Genomic DNA, 15214 nt, shown 5'->3' with positions numbered 1-15214 from the left:
CAGAATTGAGAGAAAGAAAATCCCTCATGATTACCACCCCCAAAATGACTAGAAGAAGGGTTGGATTTCAGTTGGGATATTTAGTTCCAGAGATGTCTTGATACTCCTGTCTTGTAGAGTTCAAGTCCAATTATGCCGAATTTTAGAGTTTACATACACAGATAGAACGTCTTTAGGGAAACTTTTCATCTCAAGACCAATGTTACAAATACAGCATTGGCTTTCTGTAGCACTTTGCATATTCAGTTTGGTTTGTGATAACTAACAGTTGTGTTTTTATTACTTGATGCTGGTAAATAATGTTCATCTAAATGTAGTGTTTTACTGTAAGGCTAAGAACACAAATCTCAGTTGGTCTGTATTTCTGGAGAAGCATCCATGAGGGAAAACAGCCACTGAAGGGAGTGTGCATGGTGTGACTGAGGAAGTCCCCACCACACACTACTGTCACAGCACCTGAATGTGTGATATTGTCTTCGCTTCATCATTGTGTTGCTCACATCGCTGTTTAGGCAGAGTCAGCTCGCCAAGGTGATATGTGTATGGGGTTTGGAATTCCATAGGAAGTAATGTACATACGTAGTTGCTTCTTTAGGTAGACTAGTGTATATTTTGTATTTATTAAGTACTAATTTATTGGGCTCTATTTTGTGGCTCAGACATTTTGTGAATTTGAACTTAATCTTAATTTAAGTGTACTCAAGAAAGTTAGGTAATTTTCTCAAACTTCGACTCTCTCTCTCTCTCTCTCTCTCTCTCTCTCTCTCTCTCTCTCTCTCTCTCTCTCTCTCTCTCTCTCTCTCTCTCTCTCTCTCTCTCTCTCTCTCTCTCTCTCTCTCTCTCTCTCTCTCTCTCTCTCTCTCTCTCTCTCTCTCTCTCTCTCTCTGTCTCTCTCTCTCTCTCTCTCTCTCTCTCTCTCTCTCTCTCTCTCTCTCTCTCTCTCTCTCTCTCTCTCTCTCTCTCTATCTCTCTCTCTCTCTCTGCATAGCTTCATCACAGTGTAGCAGAAGGTGAAAGTATCAAAGCATCTTTTGTAACATTACATCATTATTCTTTAGTATTTCTATTGTATATTGTAACACCACATTATGATATTTAAGGTAAGCCAGTACATTTAATTTTCTGTGACTTTTTTGTGACAAATACATTTTTTTTTATTATAATGTTACTAAAATACATTTTGCTAGTGTGTGTGTGTGTGTGTGTGTGTGTGTGTGTGTGTGTGTGTGCGTGCCAGGGTCCCATTATATGCAACATCAGAATATGCAAACTCATGTACGGTGTCTCCATTTATCCTGAACGTGACTTAAGTTCTCTCAGCACTTCACTGCATCACTCACATGGACTTGCTTGCTGAGGATTTACTAGTGAATGTAACACTGCCTTGCCCTCACTGCTCTTATGTAAGGACTGTGGTTTGTTGATGTCCTCAGTCTGCTATAAGTGCTGATAATTTGGTTAGGTTAGGATCTATTGTTCTTCAACAGTTTGAAATCAGCATAGGTGGAGAGGGAGAAGGTTTTCAGTTTAATATAACATTACAACTGTGCTCTAGCCCTTTTTGTATATTGTCATTTTTGAAAAGTGCTGGAACATTTACAGGATTCTGTTTATTTAAAATATGAAGTCATTAGAACAGATGGTGATGGAGAACTTTTCAGTTTATTATGACATTATTATTTTGTTCTAATTCTGCTTTAGTACATTATTATTTTTAAAATGCTGAAATTAACATTTATAGAACTACAAACTAGATCTTGAAGTGTAACCTTTATAAATAATGTCAAGATAGGTTTTTCATTGTTATTTCCTCCATAATGTATATAACAAGACCCTGGTGCACATACTATTCATATGTATAATATGTAAGTGTAATTCAAGCCCAGTCAGTGAAGCTTTCATTGTAGCTGCTGCAGATGGTTGAATTTCCCAGTGTTAGGTTAGAGTGAGTTGGTGTTTTGTCACATGCTGTTGGCTGAGCACAGCACTTGAGTGTGCACCAAGCAGCGGCATGATGGACCAGTGCAGAGAGAAGCATTTAGAAGCATTTACATACATTCATATTCAGTGTAATTTGTGCAAACTTAAGAAAACAGTAATTAATTTTATTGATAAATTTTTATTTATTTATTTATTTATTTATTTGTGTTCATTAGTTTATTTTTGTGTTATTATGCTATTTTGTAATGCACCAGCAGATGTATTTTGATGCTAATCTCCTGCAGATAAGAATTAAACACACTCAATATACTAGACTTTACTCCATCCTAAATACAGTATTCTTAGTGTTTACAGAGATTGGTTGTGGAAATATGTGGCCAGCTGTGTTATACCATGCCTGAAGTCCCCAGGTATAGTAGGATAGTCCTTTCCACCAGCAGTCAACAGGGCTAAGAGTGTGAATGATTGTGTGTGTGTGTGTGTGGTGCTTTGTTTGGGCCACCTCATGTGGAACTATCAGCCTGGTATATATATATATATATATATATATATATATATATATATATATATATATATATATATATATATATATATATAGATAGATAGATAGATAGATAGATAGATAGATAGATAGATATACTAGATGGGAAAGGAACATCTAAGATCATGAATGACTGTGTGTGTGTGTTGCTCTGTTTGGGCCACCATGTGGGACTGCCAGCCTGGTATATATATATATATATATATATATATATATATATATATATATATATATATATATATATATATATATATATATATATATATATATATAATAGATAGGAAAGGAACATCTAAGATCATAGTTAATTGTTTATTATGAACTCCCTGGTTGTAATACAGAATGATGACAATTGCATGCTTAAATACAAGCACCACTATGAATACTGCACTGCAATCACAAAGCTCGGATAAATTCTTGCAGCTTTACCTGAGCAATGTCACCATAATGTAAGAAGTGTGATTTTTACTCTTAATACTGAAGGCTTGGTCTTGTTTGCATAGCTAAATGAAGTCTGTACCCTGTTTAGGTGATATAAAGGTTGTTTCTCTTGTATAAGAAATTTAAATACAGAAAGGAAAACACCCATAAACTTTCCCCAAAAGTTAATAAATAAATAGTAATTATAATGGAATACATGCATACACCAAAAACCTTATGCTTTATTGATGTTACTGTTCACCAACACCATTACAGTCCCTTAAGAATATTGAGTAGAGTAATGATACAGATTATCATAGAAATCTGTTCTGGAAAAAAAATATCTACTGAAATACATCACTGGTGTCCTCATTTGGATTCAAGAATTGATTCATTATAAACACTTGTGCTGATCTTGCTTTTAGTGGCCTGTCATGGGTGGAGCAGGGCTGTCCACATAGGACTCGTACTGTAACTGTAACCATGCGTATTTAGCAGAAGTGACAGCTGCTGCAGTAACCTGGCAATGATGCAATACTGGGAAATAATGTATATGTGTGTATCATACTGTGTTGTGCCTCCCTTTAGATACTCCATTGAAACAGAAACTAATCTAAATGCTACATAAATCTCTAGGTACAAGAGACCTTAACTGGTCAGGATGGATCCCCCGACTTCAAACAGAGACAGTGCCTCAAATGTAAGAACCATAACAGTCATCAGATCCTAAGATAATTTTAATAAGGATTTTGTGCTCCTGATTACTACAATTAAGTTAAATATATGAAACATAGGTATGAAGGATGAGAAAGCTGAAAACTGAGTATAAAGGGTGAATTAAAGAAACATGGAAGGATTATAACTTCTTAGGAAGAGCAAGCAACACCTGGAGACTTGTCACTGAACACCAACTCTTCACTCCTTCACAATAGCCCATGAAGGAATAAAATGTGGATATAATCAAATGGGACGCAGTCATCAAAATATTGCTGTATGGTCAACAGTATAAACTGTATTGGATAGTCCATTGAAATTCAATGTTTCAAAATAATATAGTGTTCAGGTAGTTATGTATATATTATGCTTTTGCTAAATAATGTAATGTGGAGAGGCCTAGCCTGGAACATTACTTATACTATAATTATGTAGGAGTAATTTCTTATAAATGTAAAAGCAATATATATATCACTGATAGCAATGTGTGCTACTTTCTCTATTCTTATCATATATATACAAGCAATGGCATAACATTTCTTCACAAATAAGTGAAGCATATATATATATATATATATATATATATATATATATATATATATATATATATATATATATATATATATATATATATATATATATATATATATATTCGACAATATAATTCAATATTGAGTAACAAAATAATTTAATTTTGCAATAAATCTGGCTGTATTAAAGTAACTCATGTACAGGTTATAAGTGGCTGTACATGAAAGGCGAGCAGAGTGAGTTGGTCACAGCTCCATTAGCAGGTATAGTCCAGGGAGTGGTACACCTTGGCTATGCTGCCATTCTTGATATACACTCTGGACAGCCGGGTGGACCAGTTCCCTGGCATTTCATACACAGCTGCCTCAAGGATCCTTGCCAGACCCACAGCTGAGGTGTTCTCATCAAAGTCGTCTGATATGACCTGAAACACGTCGTCCTCAGCAGGAGCTTCTGGGAGGCGGATAGTGATGGAGTCCATGGACACTCGGCCCACAATGGGACACAATTCACCTGGGAAGACCAACACAAGATTTGAAAAGAAAACAATTAAGAAAAACATGAAAAGTCACCACAAAATTCCCTCCAGCACTTTTTTATATTGCATTTACATGAATTAGAGCAACAAATTCCTTCTTTGTGACTTTTCAAAGAATTTCTATAGTTTGTCACAGAAAACTCAGTTTTAATATGGGATATGCAGAATGAGTTGTTTATGCAATTACTTCAAATGAGTGGTGGCTGTACCATTATTTATTTAACAGGTTTCTATTTGAATTGTGTATTTAATCACTATATGTTCTTTCATTTTTTCTTTTTTCTGCCAAAGAAGAGCCAGGTACATTAGCTTTAATGCAAGTGTAATGGAGACAAAGTGTTCCCTTCCTGCTGGCTGACCTGTCTTGACCCTCTTGACGGCACCAGTGTTGCTGAGGCGGCGGCTGAATCCATCCGACCATCCTGTGGTAAGGTTGGCGATCCACTCATCGGTGGTGGTCTGGTAGGTGGCGTCATACCCAATGCCCCGGCCTGGAGGCAGCTGCTTGAAGAATGTTGGTCGTGCCACCACTGACAGAGCAGGACGGAAGCCACACTTGGCAAACAAGCCAGCACTCTCCTCATCGCTGCCTGTGGGAGGGAGAAGGGAAATTAATATTTTACATACTACTCATTGTAAATTCTCTTGGTAGAATTTAAAAGAAGACAATCTATCAGTACATTCTGTGAAAGCTATCAGTAGTATATTTTGTTTTTTCTCATTCCATAAGAATGATAGGATACAAGATGACCACAAGAACAAAATATCAGAGGCTGTGGCCCATCAGATCCAGCAACAGAGAGGCTGGGCAATAAGTGTCCACAAGAGAAGACTGCGGCCCATCAGACACAGCTTCAGAAAGGCAGATTGGCAGGTGACCACAAGAATACACTATCAAAGAAGACCATGGTCCCATCAGAACTAGCTATAGAAAGACTGTGGCTGCTTCAGGCTCAACAAGACCCATCCAGACCAACACACCTGAGCTGAGGCCAGTGATTGCTCCTCCTGGCCGAATGAAGTCCAGGTTAGTGCCAATGCCCTGAACACAGCCTGTGGTGGCCGCCACGTGTCGGGTCAGAGGTCGCAGCCTGGTAATATATGGCAAGGTAACCAGAAGTCACACTAACAGCAAACTTTATATAATGCTGCTTAAATTTGAATCTGGTTCCTTAGATTAATTATGTGTGTCACTAATATTTTTCATCATTAAGTTGGAGACATGGATAAATTTTCTTCTCTTTTATGCTAAGTTGTAGGGATACGTATGACTGATAGTGTTCTTCATTATTTTTAATTGATATTTTTCCCTTTTACACTTTGGGCAAGCACAAGGCAAAATCTCTGCATGAGCACTAAAGTATTATTATTATTATTGTCATTATTATTATTATTATTATTATTATTATTATTATTATTATTATTATTATTATCATTATTATTATTATTATCATTATTATCATTATTATTAAACACTACTCTGTACAGTCCATTATAACACTTTGCTGCACTAAAACTATGCAACATGCCACCATTAAGCATACATACTTGTATGGTTCAGTTGCCTCCAGGAACATATCCAGTTGCTTTTTATTCTTCTCTGGCTCATTGATGGCTGCCTGGAAGTGTGTGTACATGGAGGCAATGGTGACATTGAGGTTATCCAGCGTGGTGACAAGTGCTGGCAGGTCCTGAGGCTGCACACCATACCTGGACATGCCTGTGTCTATGTTGATGGCCACACGCAGGCGAGACCCATCCTGCACACACACAGCATTAGACAAGTTTATAGATGAGGATGACACATGATGGGTGGAAATAGGTAATGTTTCATATAGGGACTGCCACATGAAGGCCTGATGGCTTCTTGCAGCTTCCCTTAGGAAATAGGTAGTGATGTTTCATTCAGGGACTTCTACATGTAGGCCTGATGGCTTCTTGCAGCTTCCCTTATTTTCCTGTTTTTCTCATGTCCTTATATTCAACTGGGACCAGTCAAAGAGGATCCAGAGACACAATTTGGGATTATGAAGAACAATTGCCAGGAGAGATTTAGGTAATTTCTAGATTCATTACTATTATCTTTTTTTTACTAAGGTACTCAAGTGAAGGGAGTTTCTGAAGACAAGAAGACTGAATATGTGACAAGGTCATGTTGTCCAAGCACAGAGTATTAGCTAAGTGATAAAAGGCCACAAAAAAAAGACAGACCAGTAAAACTTACTGGGTACTTGAGGCTATCAGTGGGCTCAGCAGTGAGAGGAGAAGCCCAGCTGATGGTTGGGATGAGGTTGTGTTTCAACACATCTTCCACCTCAAATTGCAGCAGGTTACCTATGCCAAGTATTAAATATCATCAGCTTAGATGTCCAAACACATCTAAAGGAATGTACATCATTGATACTTCTGTATTAGAAATGTATGAGAAATTATACAATATACATTCTCATTTTAATCTTTTGCACCATGCTGTACTATTTGCAGAGAAGCACCAACAAAACACAGAAACAGGCACTCAATCTATACATGTGATTAATCTTGCACCATGCTGTACTATTTGCAGATAGGCACTGGCAGAACACAAAAAGGCAGACACAAGAGACTCACCAAGGACAGTGATGGGAACCTGGACATTTTGCCGGCGGAGATGGATTCCCTCCCCCACAGTGGCCACAGACAGTTCCTGTACGCCCTCCTCCAGCAGCACCTCCACCACCGGCAGCAGGCCTGAGCCGTACGCACTGCCCTTCACAACACCCATGATACCTGTGAGTAGGAGCCGGGCAATTAATGCAGATAAATTCAAGCTTCTCAAGTTCTCAGCATCTTGAATACTTTCTGACAATTTGAGCTTCTCACCAGCTTGATTGTTTTTTGTTGCTCACCATAATTAGATGCCAGGGTGTAAACAGTGCCATCATATTGAAATCTGCTTATTTATTTTTTCTTTTCATACTTCTATCACATTTTCTCTCTCACCCTCTCTCTTATCTCTCTATTTATCACCATCTTAACTGCTTTTATTACTCTATGAATTAATGTCAGGGTACAGGGAATATTGGGATATATATATATATATATATATATATATATATATATATATATATATATATATATATATATATATATATATATATATATATATATATATATATATATATATATATATATATATATATATTATTTGAAAGCTTGATGTGTTCGGTCTCCCGGCTGGATTACCTTTGCTTGAAAAAAAAAAAAAAAAAAAATCTGCTGCACAATGTAATCTAATCACTCAAAACATTTCCAAAACACATGAAAGAAAACTGCATAACCTCGGAGATGACTACCACGTCTATACCTGTGATCCCAAGGTTATTTTTAATCTTTTAAATCTTTTAATCTCGCTTTGAAAATTATTCACGTAATCACCTTCAATCATCTGAATATAATGGCATTCTATTATATATTTATTTATTTTTGTTCTTACCTAATCACTCGATTTTATTTATATATCTGGTTAGTATTATTATTTTTTTTTATCTTTATTTCTACTAATACTACTATTATTGTTCATATTCCTGTGTGTGTGTGTGTGTGTGTGTGTGTACTCAAGGGTAATCATGTAATGTTTTCTGAACACACCAGCATGACAACTATGTTATTAAGAATTAACTATATATTCCATGCCCTAAAGCGTGCACTTGCTAAATAAAATAAAAGAAAAGAAAGAAAAAAAGAAAGAACAAGAATAATAAGTCAATACAGATGCGCTGTTAAATTGGGATACAAGAACTGAAAGAAAAAAGAAAGAAAAGAAAGGAAAATTACAAGGGGAAAAATGAAGTTAATAAAAAGATACTACGTTCCCTTCAACCCTCGACCTTGAACCTTCGTGACTCTTGTTACGGCCCACTGTTACGTTTGAAAATCAAGAATTGGTATTTACTGAACGAGAAAAATGGTTCGTTGACAGCAAACGACACTCTTACGAGAGGTTGCAACGCGCGACTGCACCCTCCCCTCCTTCCTCCACACACACACACACACACACACACACTCAACGCCTGAAGCGTGCGGTGCCCCTCACCTGTGTTGGATCCCGCAAGCCCCTTGAGCACCCGTACGTTGTGCCTCACTGCGTCCAGGTTGACAAGGATGCAGGAGGGCTGGCGCAGCTGCTGGAGGGCCTGGCTAGCGAGGACAGAGGGAGGGACTGCCTTCTGCTGCGCCTCCTCCATGATGCACACGCCGCCAGTCATCGCTCAACACTGAGAAGATAAAATTAGTTAATTAAGCAACAATCATATTTTCTTACTTGCATGCTAATCACCATGCAGTGTTAAGGGGTGCCAAAGTGGAATTTAACTCTTAGGAAAATCGAAGTCCCCGAAAGTTCCTAGGCCGTGACCTTTAAAGCCGCTATCAGTGCCAACTGCTCCTGGGAGACTTGAATTTCATTTGTCGCAGGTCGAGGCTGCAGCCCCGGCGATCAATAGGGCGGCATGGTGGCCTGCGCCTCCCGACCCCCTCCTCCCCCTTCTGTTTGACCCCCTTTACCCTTCAGCCTAGGTATAGTTTCCCTTTACAGCATAGGCAGTGGCGAGGAGAGGCGAGGGAGGGACAAGCCCTGATCGGATCAAACTGGTTAGGGGGGAAACTTGCACATGATCTACACATATTTTCCTTTCCGACACATGGCATCTGTTGTGTTTAGCTTAAAGGAGATAACACGTTTGGTTTTCCCATGGCCGCTGCTGCTGGTCCCTGCGGAAGGTTCCACGGGCCACACACTTAAGGCACCTGCGTGCTGGCTAGCGGAAACTCCCGAGCACACCCGCCACTCCTCGCAGCACGCACGTGTCTCGCTGGGAGCTGGACGCGAGGCAAGGAGGATTTTGCTTCAGCGTTTGAGGGACATAATGCAGGCAGCAGTGTTGCAGCTTGTTCGTCTCATCTACGTGCTCAGTTAATGTACTTATTACGATAATACTGACACGTACAGTAGCTACAACACACACACACACACACACGCACAATTTTTTTCTAATTATTATCATTGTTGTTGTTGTTGTTGTTGTTGTTGTTTACTGCATTTCCCTTCTGTCTCCCTCCGTCTCTAAGTCCTCCATTCTTGTCAACTGTTCTCTCTTCACTTTTACACATTGCCTCATCTGATCTCACTGATTATCCTCCTTCCTTTCCCTTATCCTTTCCTCCTTCATTTCCACTAAAGCCTCACCTCATTTTCCTCCTTCCTTCCACGGTCCAACCAGCAACCACGCTCCACTCTCTCTATCCTTTCGCAAAAAGTTCATTAAGATTCTGTCACCGGGGCGATACAATGGAGATGTAGTTATTATCCATCCATAAAATACAGGGTTGATTTTGCTTCCTTAACCTTCATAATACGTATTTTAAATTTCGCTAACATTACGGCTTGTGCAACTCTCATGCACTCCTTTCATAATGCATCGAACACCTCTGCTTACATTTCTGCGAAGTGATATTTTTACAAGCCTGCGTTTTCTTTCTTGTAGGCTAGCATGAATCAATAGTGTAAACAATTTGATAGGCTCCGGAGTGAGTTGTTGCTACCCGCGCCCTCCCAGCATACTTGAACAGACCTGTGTTAGCTTTATTCTCTCGCCCTAAGTGTATCTAAATTCTAAAAACCTTACCTCTCACTTTCACAAGCCACAAAAATTATTGGGCGAGCTTTGGCGTGCGTTATTTACACTGATGATGCAGAATTTTTGTTAAACGATCACTAGAAAGAATCACGAAAGCACCCTTCAAAATTTCCAGTAACTTCCACGACAGCCCGTCAAGAGATAGGACGACGAAATGTTTAGTTGTCAAACATTAGGTACTCACTCTGAGGTCGTCAAAATACTAGGGTTAGTTCTTCGTGTGTTAGAGTGGAGTCGGGAGGGAATTATGGGATCATTTGTTGTGGAGAATAAAGGTAGGTGGTTCAGTGTTCATATCTACGCGCAAGCAGTGTTCAAGCATAATCTCGATACCACGCTCCGAAACAATACTTGGACACTGATCGCGTATAAGAACCCAGGTCAAGGAATCTGTTGCCATTAGGTCTACTTCCGCTGTGCTTAACGTTTATGCTCAATATTGCTGATCTACTAAGAGTCGTCACAGTGTTTGTTTTGTCTCAGTCTTATGTTCTCTAATCTGCTAAGTCTTTCCACATTGTTTAGAGTTCAATCTTCACATTTCTGATCTGGTTAGAATCTTTCCGCTTCAGTGTTTTGTCTCAATCTTCACTTCTCTGATCTGCTAAGAATTTTTCCTGTATTAAACGTTCAATCATCACTCGTCTGATCTAAAAATCTTTTAAGTGTGTTTACTGTTTTGACTCGATCTTTATCCTTCTGATCAGCAAAAAAATCTTTCCACTGTGTTCAACGTGGTCTCAATCTCCACTCCTCTGCTCTGCCAAGAATCAATCAGATAGTACCACGTTTGCAAACCTGACAGCAGACCAGCAAGGAGCAGGATTGTGGAAAAAAACCCAACAAAAGTGAAGTGAAGGTGGCATGTTACTGTATTATCGACCAAAGCTACACTCTATCACTCCGGAACATGAATTTGTGAGGTCAATGATGGTTTCCAGTGGCCGTGTAGTGCCTCCCGCGACCTGAATCAATGAAAGGACACGTAGCACCAAGCTGTGCACACTAGATAGCACAAACCACGTCTGTCACTGAGACTAGATTACGATGGTCTATATAGAGTATAGACTGGTTGTGAGGCGTGTTACAGGAATCCTATATGAGAGAGAGAGAGAGAGAGAGAGAGAGAGAGAGTTATACGGGTAGACTGTGAAACCGTCTCGTATGAATGTTATGGTCAACAAGCCTCGTCTAGAAAACCATCAGCGTGTCGTAACCCACGCAACACGAAGAAGGTCGAATAAGCGACACCAAGAATGGAAGAAGGAAGGAATAAAGAAGGGAGGAAGGAAGTAGAAAGAAGAAATGAGAAGGAAGAAAAAAATGGAGTAAGGAACAGAAAAAATGAAAAAAAGGAAGAACGAAGGAGTAAATGAAGGAAGAATAAAGAAGAAATGAAGGAGAAAGTAGAAGGAATGAATGAAGGAATAAATGAGAGCAAAGAAGGAAACGTTGAAGGAATAAATGAAGAAGGAAGAAAGTAGAATGCATAAACGAGAGAGGATGAATACGAACACACAACCAGGTACCAACATTACAAAAAACCCATGACAAGTAGATGAGTGTGGGTGTCCGTGTGGCCGCCGCTGTCAAATACCTTTCTTACACAACATCCCCGTGCTGGACGAGCAACAGGTGAGGGTGACATCTTACCTGAGTTGCCGGCTCATTAGTTCATTAGTCCGCCACTCATCTGCTGGTACCAATAAAGTGTGCATGGTTACAAGTATCGATTAACGTGTAATTGAGGAAGCAATTATCTGCTCTGACTGAAAGGAAGCTAAAAATTTTAACGTGACAAGACAAAAATGATTCGCCAGTTCTCTCTCTCTCTCTCTCTCTCTCTCTCTCTCACACACAGCCAAGGTCAAGGGCGCGTTGTGGTGTACGGCATTCCTAGTCTAACCAACTAGCAGACCAGTCCTTATAGAAACTCTTGTGAAGGAGCAAAACAAAATGAGGAAAGAAAATGGATAAGATTTTTAATGGAAGGGATGAAGATGGGATGAAAATAAAAAATGAGAAAGATAAATAAAAGAAAATAAGAGGATGGGATGAAAAGATAATAGAAAATAAATAAAAGAGGAAACAGGAAACAGTGGCAAGGTGAGGCTAGGCGAAGGAATGCATAGGCTATAGTAGAGGGTGAGATTAAGATAATTTTCATGGGCCACCGAGATAACACGTCAGGTTCTCAAGTCTCTCTCTCTCTCTCTCTCTCTCTCTCTCTCTCTCTCTCTCTCTCTCTCTCTCTCTCTCTCTCTCAAGGATGATGCAAAATCCTTGTTAAATTATTAGTTATGTTACTTAGATCATTAAAGAAAAAAACGAAGGTCCTTATTATTTCTACTATAGTGCCAAACATTCGAAATGATGATACCAGATGAGAGAGAGAGAGAGAGAGAGAGAGAGAGAGAGAGAGAGAGAGAGAGAGAGAGAGAGAGAGAGAGAGAGAGAGAGAGAATCAGTTTTGTTTTATTACGTTAAAATTTTTAGTTTCCTTTCAGTCAGAACAGATAATCGCTTCTTCTATTACACATTAATCGATACTTGTAACCATGCACACTTTATTGGTACCAGCAGATGAGTGGTGAATTAATGAGCCGGCAACTCAGGTAAGATGTCTCCCTCACCTGTTGCTCGGCCAGCACGGTGATGTGTAATAAAAGCATCTGGCAGATGCGTCCATACGCATACACACACTGTACTATTTATCATAGCTTTTTTTTTTTTTTTTTTTTTTGTAATATTGGTATCTGGTTGTGTTTGTATTCTACTTTCTTCCTTCTTCATTTATTCCTTCAGTTACCATCTCATTACAGGGAGATAACAGTAATTTCGAGCTAATCATCGCATCTTTTATTCCATCAATTCATCTCATTTTCTTGTGAAGCTTTGGCGAGGAGATCTGACCTACTTATTGATGAACACCTATGATAATGTGTGCATAAGGATTATATTCATTACTTTTATTTATTTTTTCCTCTCCATGATATTATGCAGATCACTGTATAAAATAAACAAAACTTGCTTGCATGGACAGAAAAAGAGAGAATGGGAAGTTTTCTTTTCTCACTAAGCAACAACTGAGAAAGAAAATTTGTTGGTGCTTATGGAAAAAGAATGTTTTAGTAACAAACAGTTCATGCACCTTGTTCTGAGAGAATTACGAAGTGCTCTTTTTACTAAGCAACAAAAGTGTTCAAGAGTATGATAAAGAAATCTGAACGTGGTTAGGAAGAAAGAACGTTCAGCGAAGGAATTAATATTTAAAATCACGTCCTTGTCCTTGCCCAGTCTCTCTCTCTCTCTTTCTCTGGCCTGACCCACCCTCGCTCAATTGACAAATGACAACGCCCGACATTGATCCCTACGTATGTACATAGACAGACAGACAGACAGATAGATAAACAAACATAGACACTGAAAAAAAGAAGAAAAGAAACATACATATACAGAAACAAACACTTCTTCCTTCCTCAAATGAAAGCTAAATTGCACACTAACGCTTTTCCCCGTCATCTGATCGCACACACGGTCAGACACATTCGACCTTCCCCCAGAATTCTGAAACTCTCTTTAAGAATTATTATGAACCAAACTGCTGCATATTAACTTCTCACTCCTGATAATCACTGGCTACGCTCGCAATATATAAAGTTAATGTTAGTTTATTTCCTCATCTTGAAAAATGGAGAGCAAGTGGAGATGACTGAGTGTGTGTGAGATTGATGATTGTGTAATGCATGAATAATTAATTGGATGGATGGATGACTGGATTTGTGATCGAATGGATGGATGGAAGAAGAGTGTTTGATTGATGTTTCGTGAGTGCACAGATGGATAGAAATGGATGAGTTACCCGCATGGGTGTATGATTGATGGATGGATGGATGGATGGATGGATGAGAACGATCTGTATGCGTGTTATCAGACTGATTGATGAAAGGACGAATGGAGAGACACATGGAAAATAATTATCTGCATACGTGTCTGATTAATTGATTAACGTATCAGTGGATTAAAGGCTCCACAAATAAACTATCATGCACAGACTTTTCATTCATTATCAGTATTATCTCTCATTCCTAGTCTTTCATATGATAACATGTAATTTCCTTGCACACTTTCTGAGAAACCACTCATAACACGTAGCACTGCACATGTTAACCATCCCACAGCTTTTACCTTTAATCAGAGGCGGAAAAGTCGAGGAATTTTATCAAGAGTCTTCGTTAACAGCAATGAACGTGGTTTATGCCCAGACACTTTATTGCATGACCCGATTCACACACAAACTGGTTTCTCCACGCTCTAGTAACATAAAACAGAATTGTAATAGTATTTTTCCTTTAAATATGTCACTGCTTGAGTCCTGCTGGCCGCGGAATAGGAAGAACGCAAGGTTTGTTAAGAGCAAGCTAGCACTGGGCGCACAGTATGCTCGCGACACCCACCTCTATCTTGCTGCGAGGAAACTGGGATGTGATGGTGTCAGACAGTGTCCTCACCTCGCTGCCTGTCGCTCCTCTGAGAAGTTGCCAGCTTGCACTTGGCTGCGTATTAGCGGCCCAAACAGGTGACAATTTCATATCAGCGTGTATCCAGCGCCTCGTGGGAGGTTAGCATGTGTGATGTATCGTAGGGCTGCTCGGATGGCGCACTATAACACTGAGAGAGAGAGAGAATGGCTGGTTTACACAAATGTCCAGATATCAAGTGTTTCTCACCGAAGAGTACCCAGGGACAGCAATTACATCTCGTACAGAAGTCCTATTGAACAATGCAGACAAGGATGGTTTTACTTGAGCAGAGAAGGCAGCATTTGAGGAATTGTTCTGCTTACCAATGCTA

The 15214-nt window shown here is 39.2% G+C and overlaps 1 protein-coding gene across 4 annotated transcripts; it reads right to left on the bottom strand.

Annotated features, from left to right (window-relative positions):
- Positions 1 to 1186: 1186 nt before the first annotated feature.
- On the bottom strand, positions 1187 to 14959 carry LOC135112754 (alanine racemase-like). Of its 4 annotated transcripts, none has more exons than XM_064027542.1 (8): positions 14818 to 14959; positions 8758 to 8938; positions 7293 to 7451; positions 6910 to 7019; positions 6234 to 6445; positions 5667 to 5776; positions 5045 to 5275; positions 1187 to 4660 (listed from the first exon to the last, which is right to left on the bottom strand). In XM_064027542.1, exons 2-8 carry the CDS (start codon positions 8927 to 8929, stop codon positions 4404 to 4406), a joined length of 1251 nt encoding a protein of 416 aa, XP_063883612.1. In that variant the 5' UTR covers positions 8930 to 8938; positions 14818 to 14959; the 3' UTR covers positions 1187 to 4403. The 4 variants fall into 4 exon arrangements, with proteins under 4 accessions (XP_063883612.1, XP_063883611.1, XP_063883613.1 ...); XM_064027541.1 differs by having other exon boundaries at positions 14549 to 14828; XM_064027543.1 differs by lacking the exon at positions 14818 to 14959 and adding an exon at positions 10545 to 10691.
- Positions 14960 to 15214: the final 255 nt, after the last annotated feature.

Source organism: Scylla paramamosain, chromosome 24 (genome assembly GCF_035594125.1).
Source record: "Scylla paramamosain isolate STU-SP2022 chromosome 24, ASM3559412v1, whole genome shotgun sequence".
NCBI classification, from domain to species: Eukaryota; Metazoa; Arthropoda; class Malacostraca; order Decapoda; family Portunidae; genus Scylla; species Scylla paramamosain.
The sequence above is the reverse complement of the archived record's forward strand: the minus strand, read 5'-3'. Positions and strand labels throughout refer to the sequence as shown.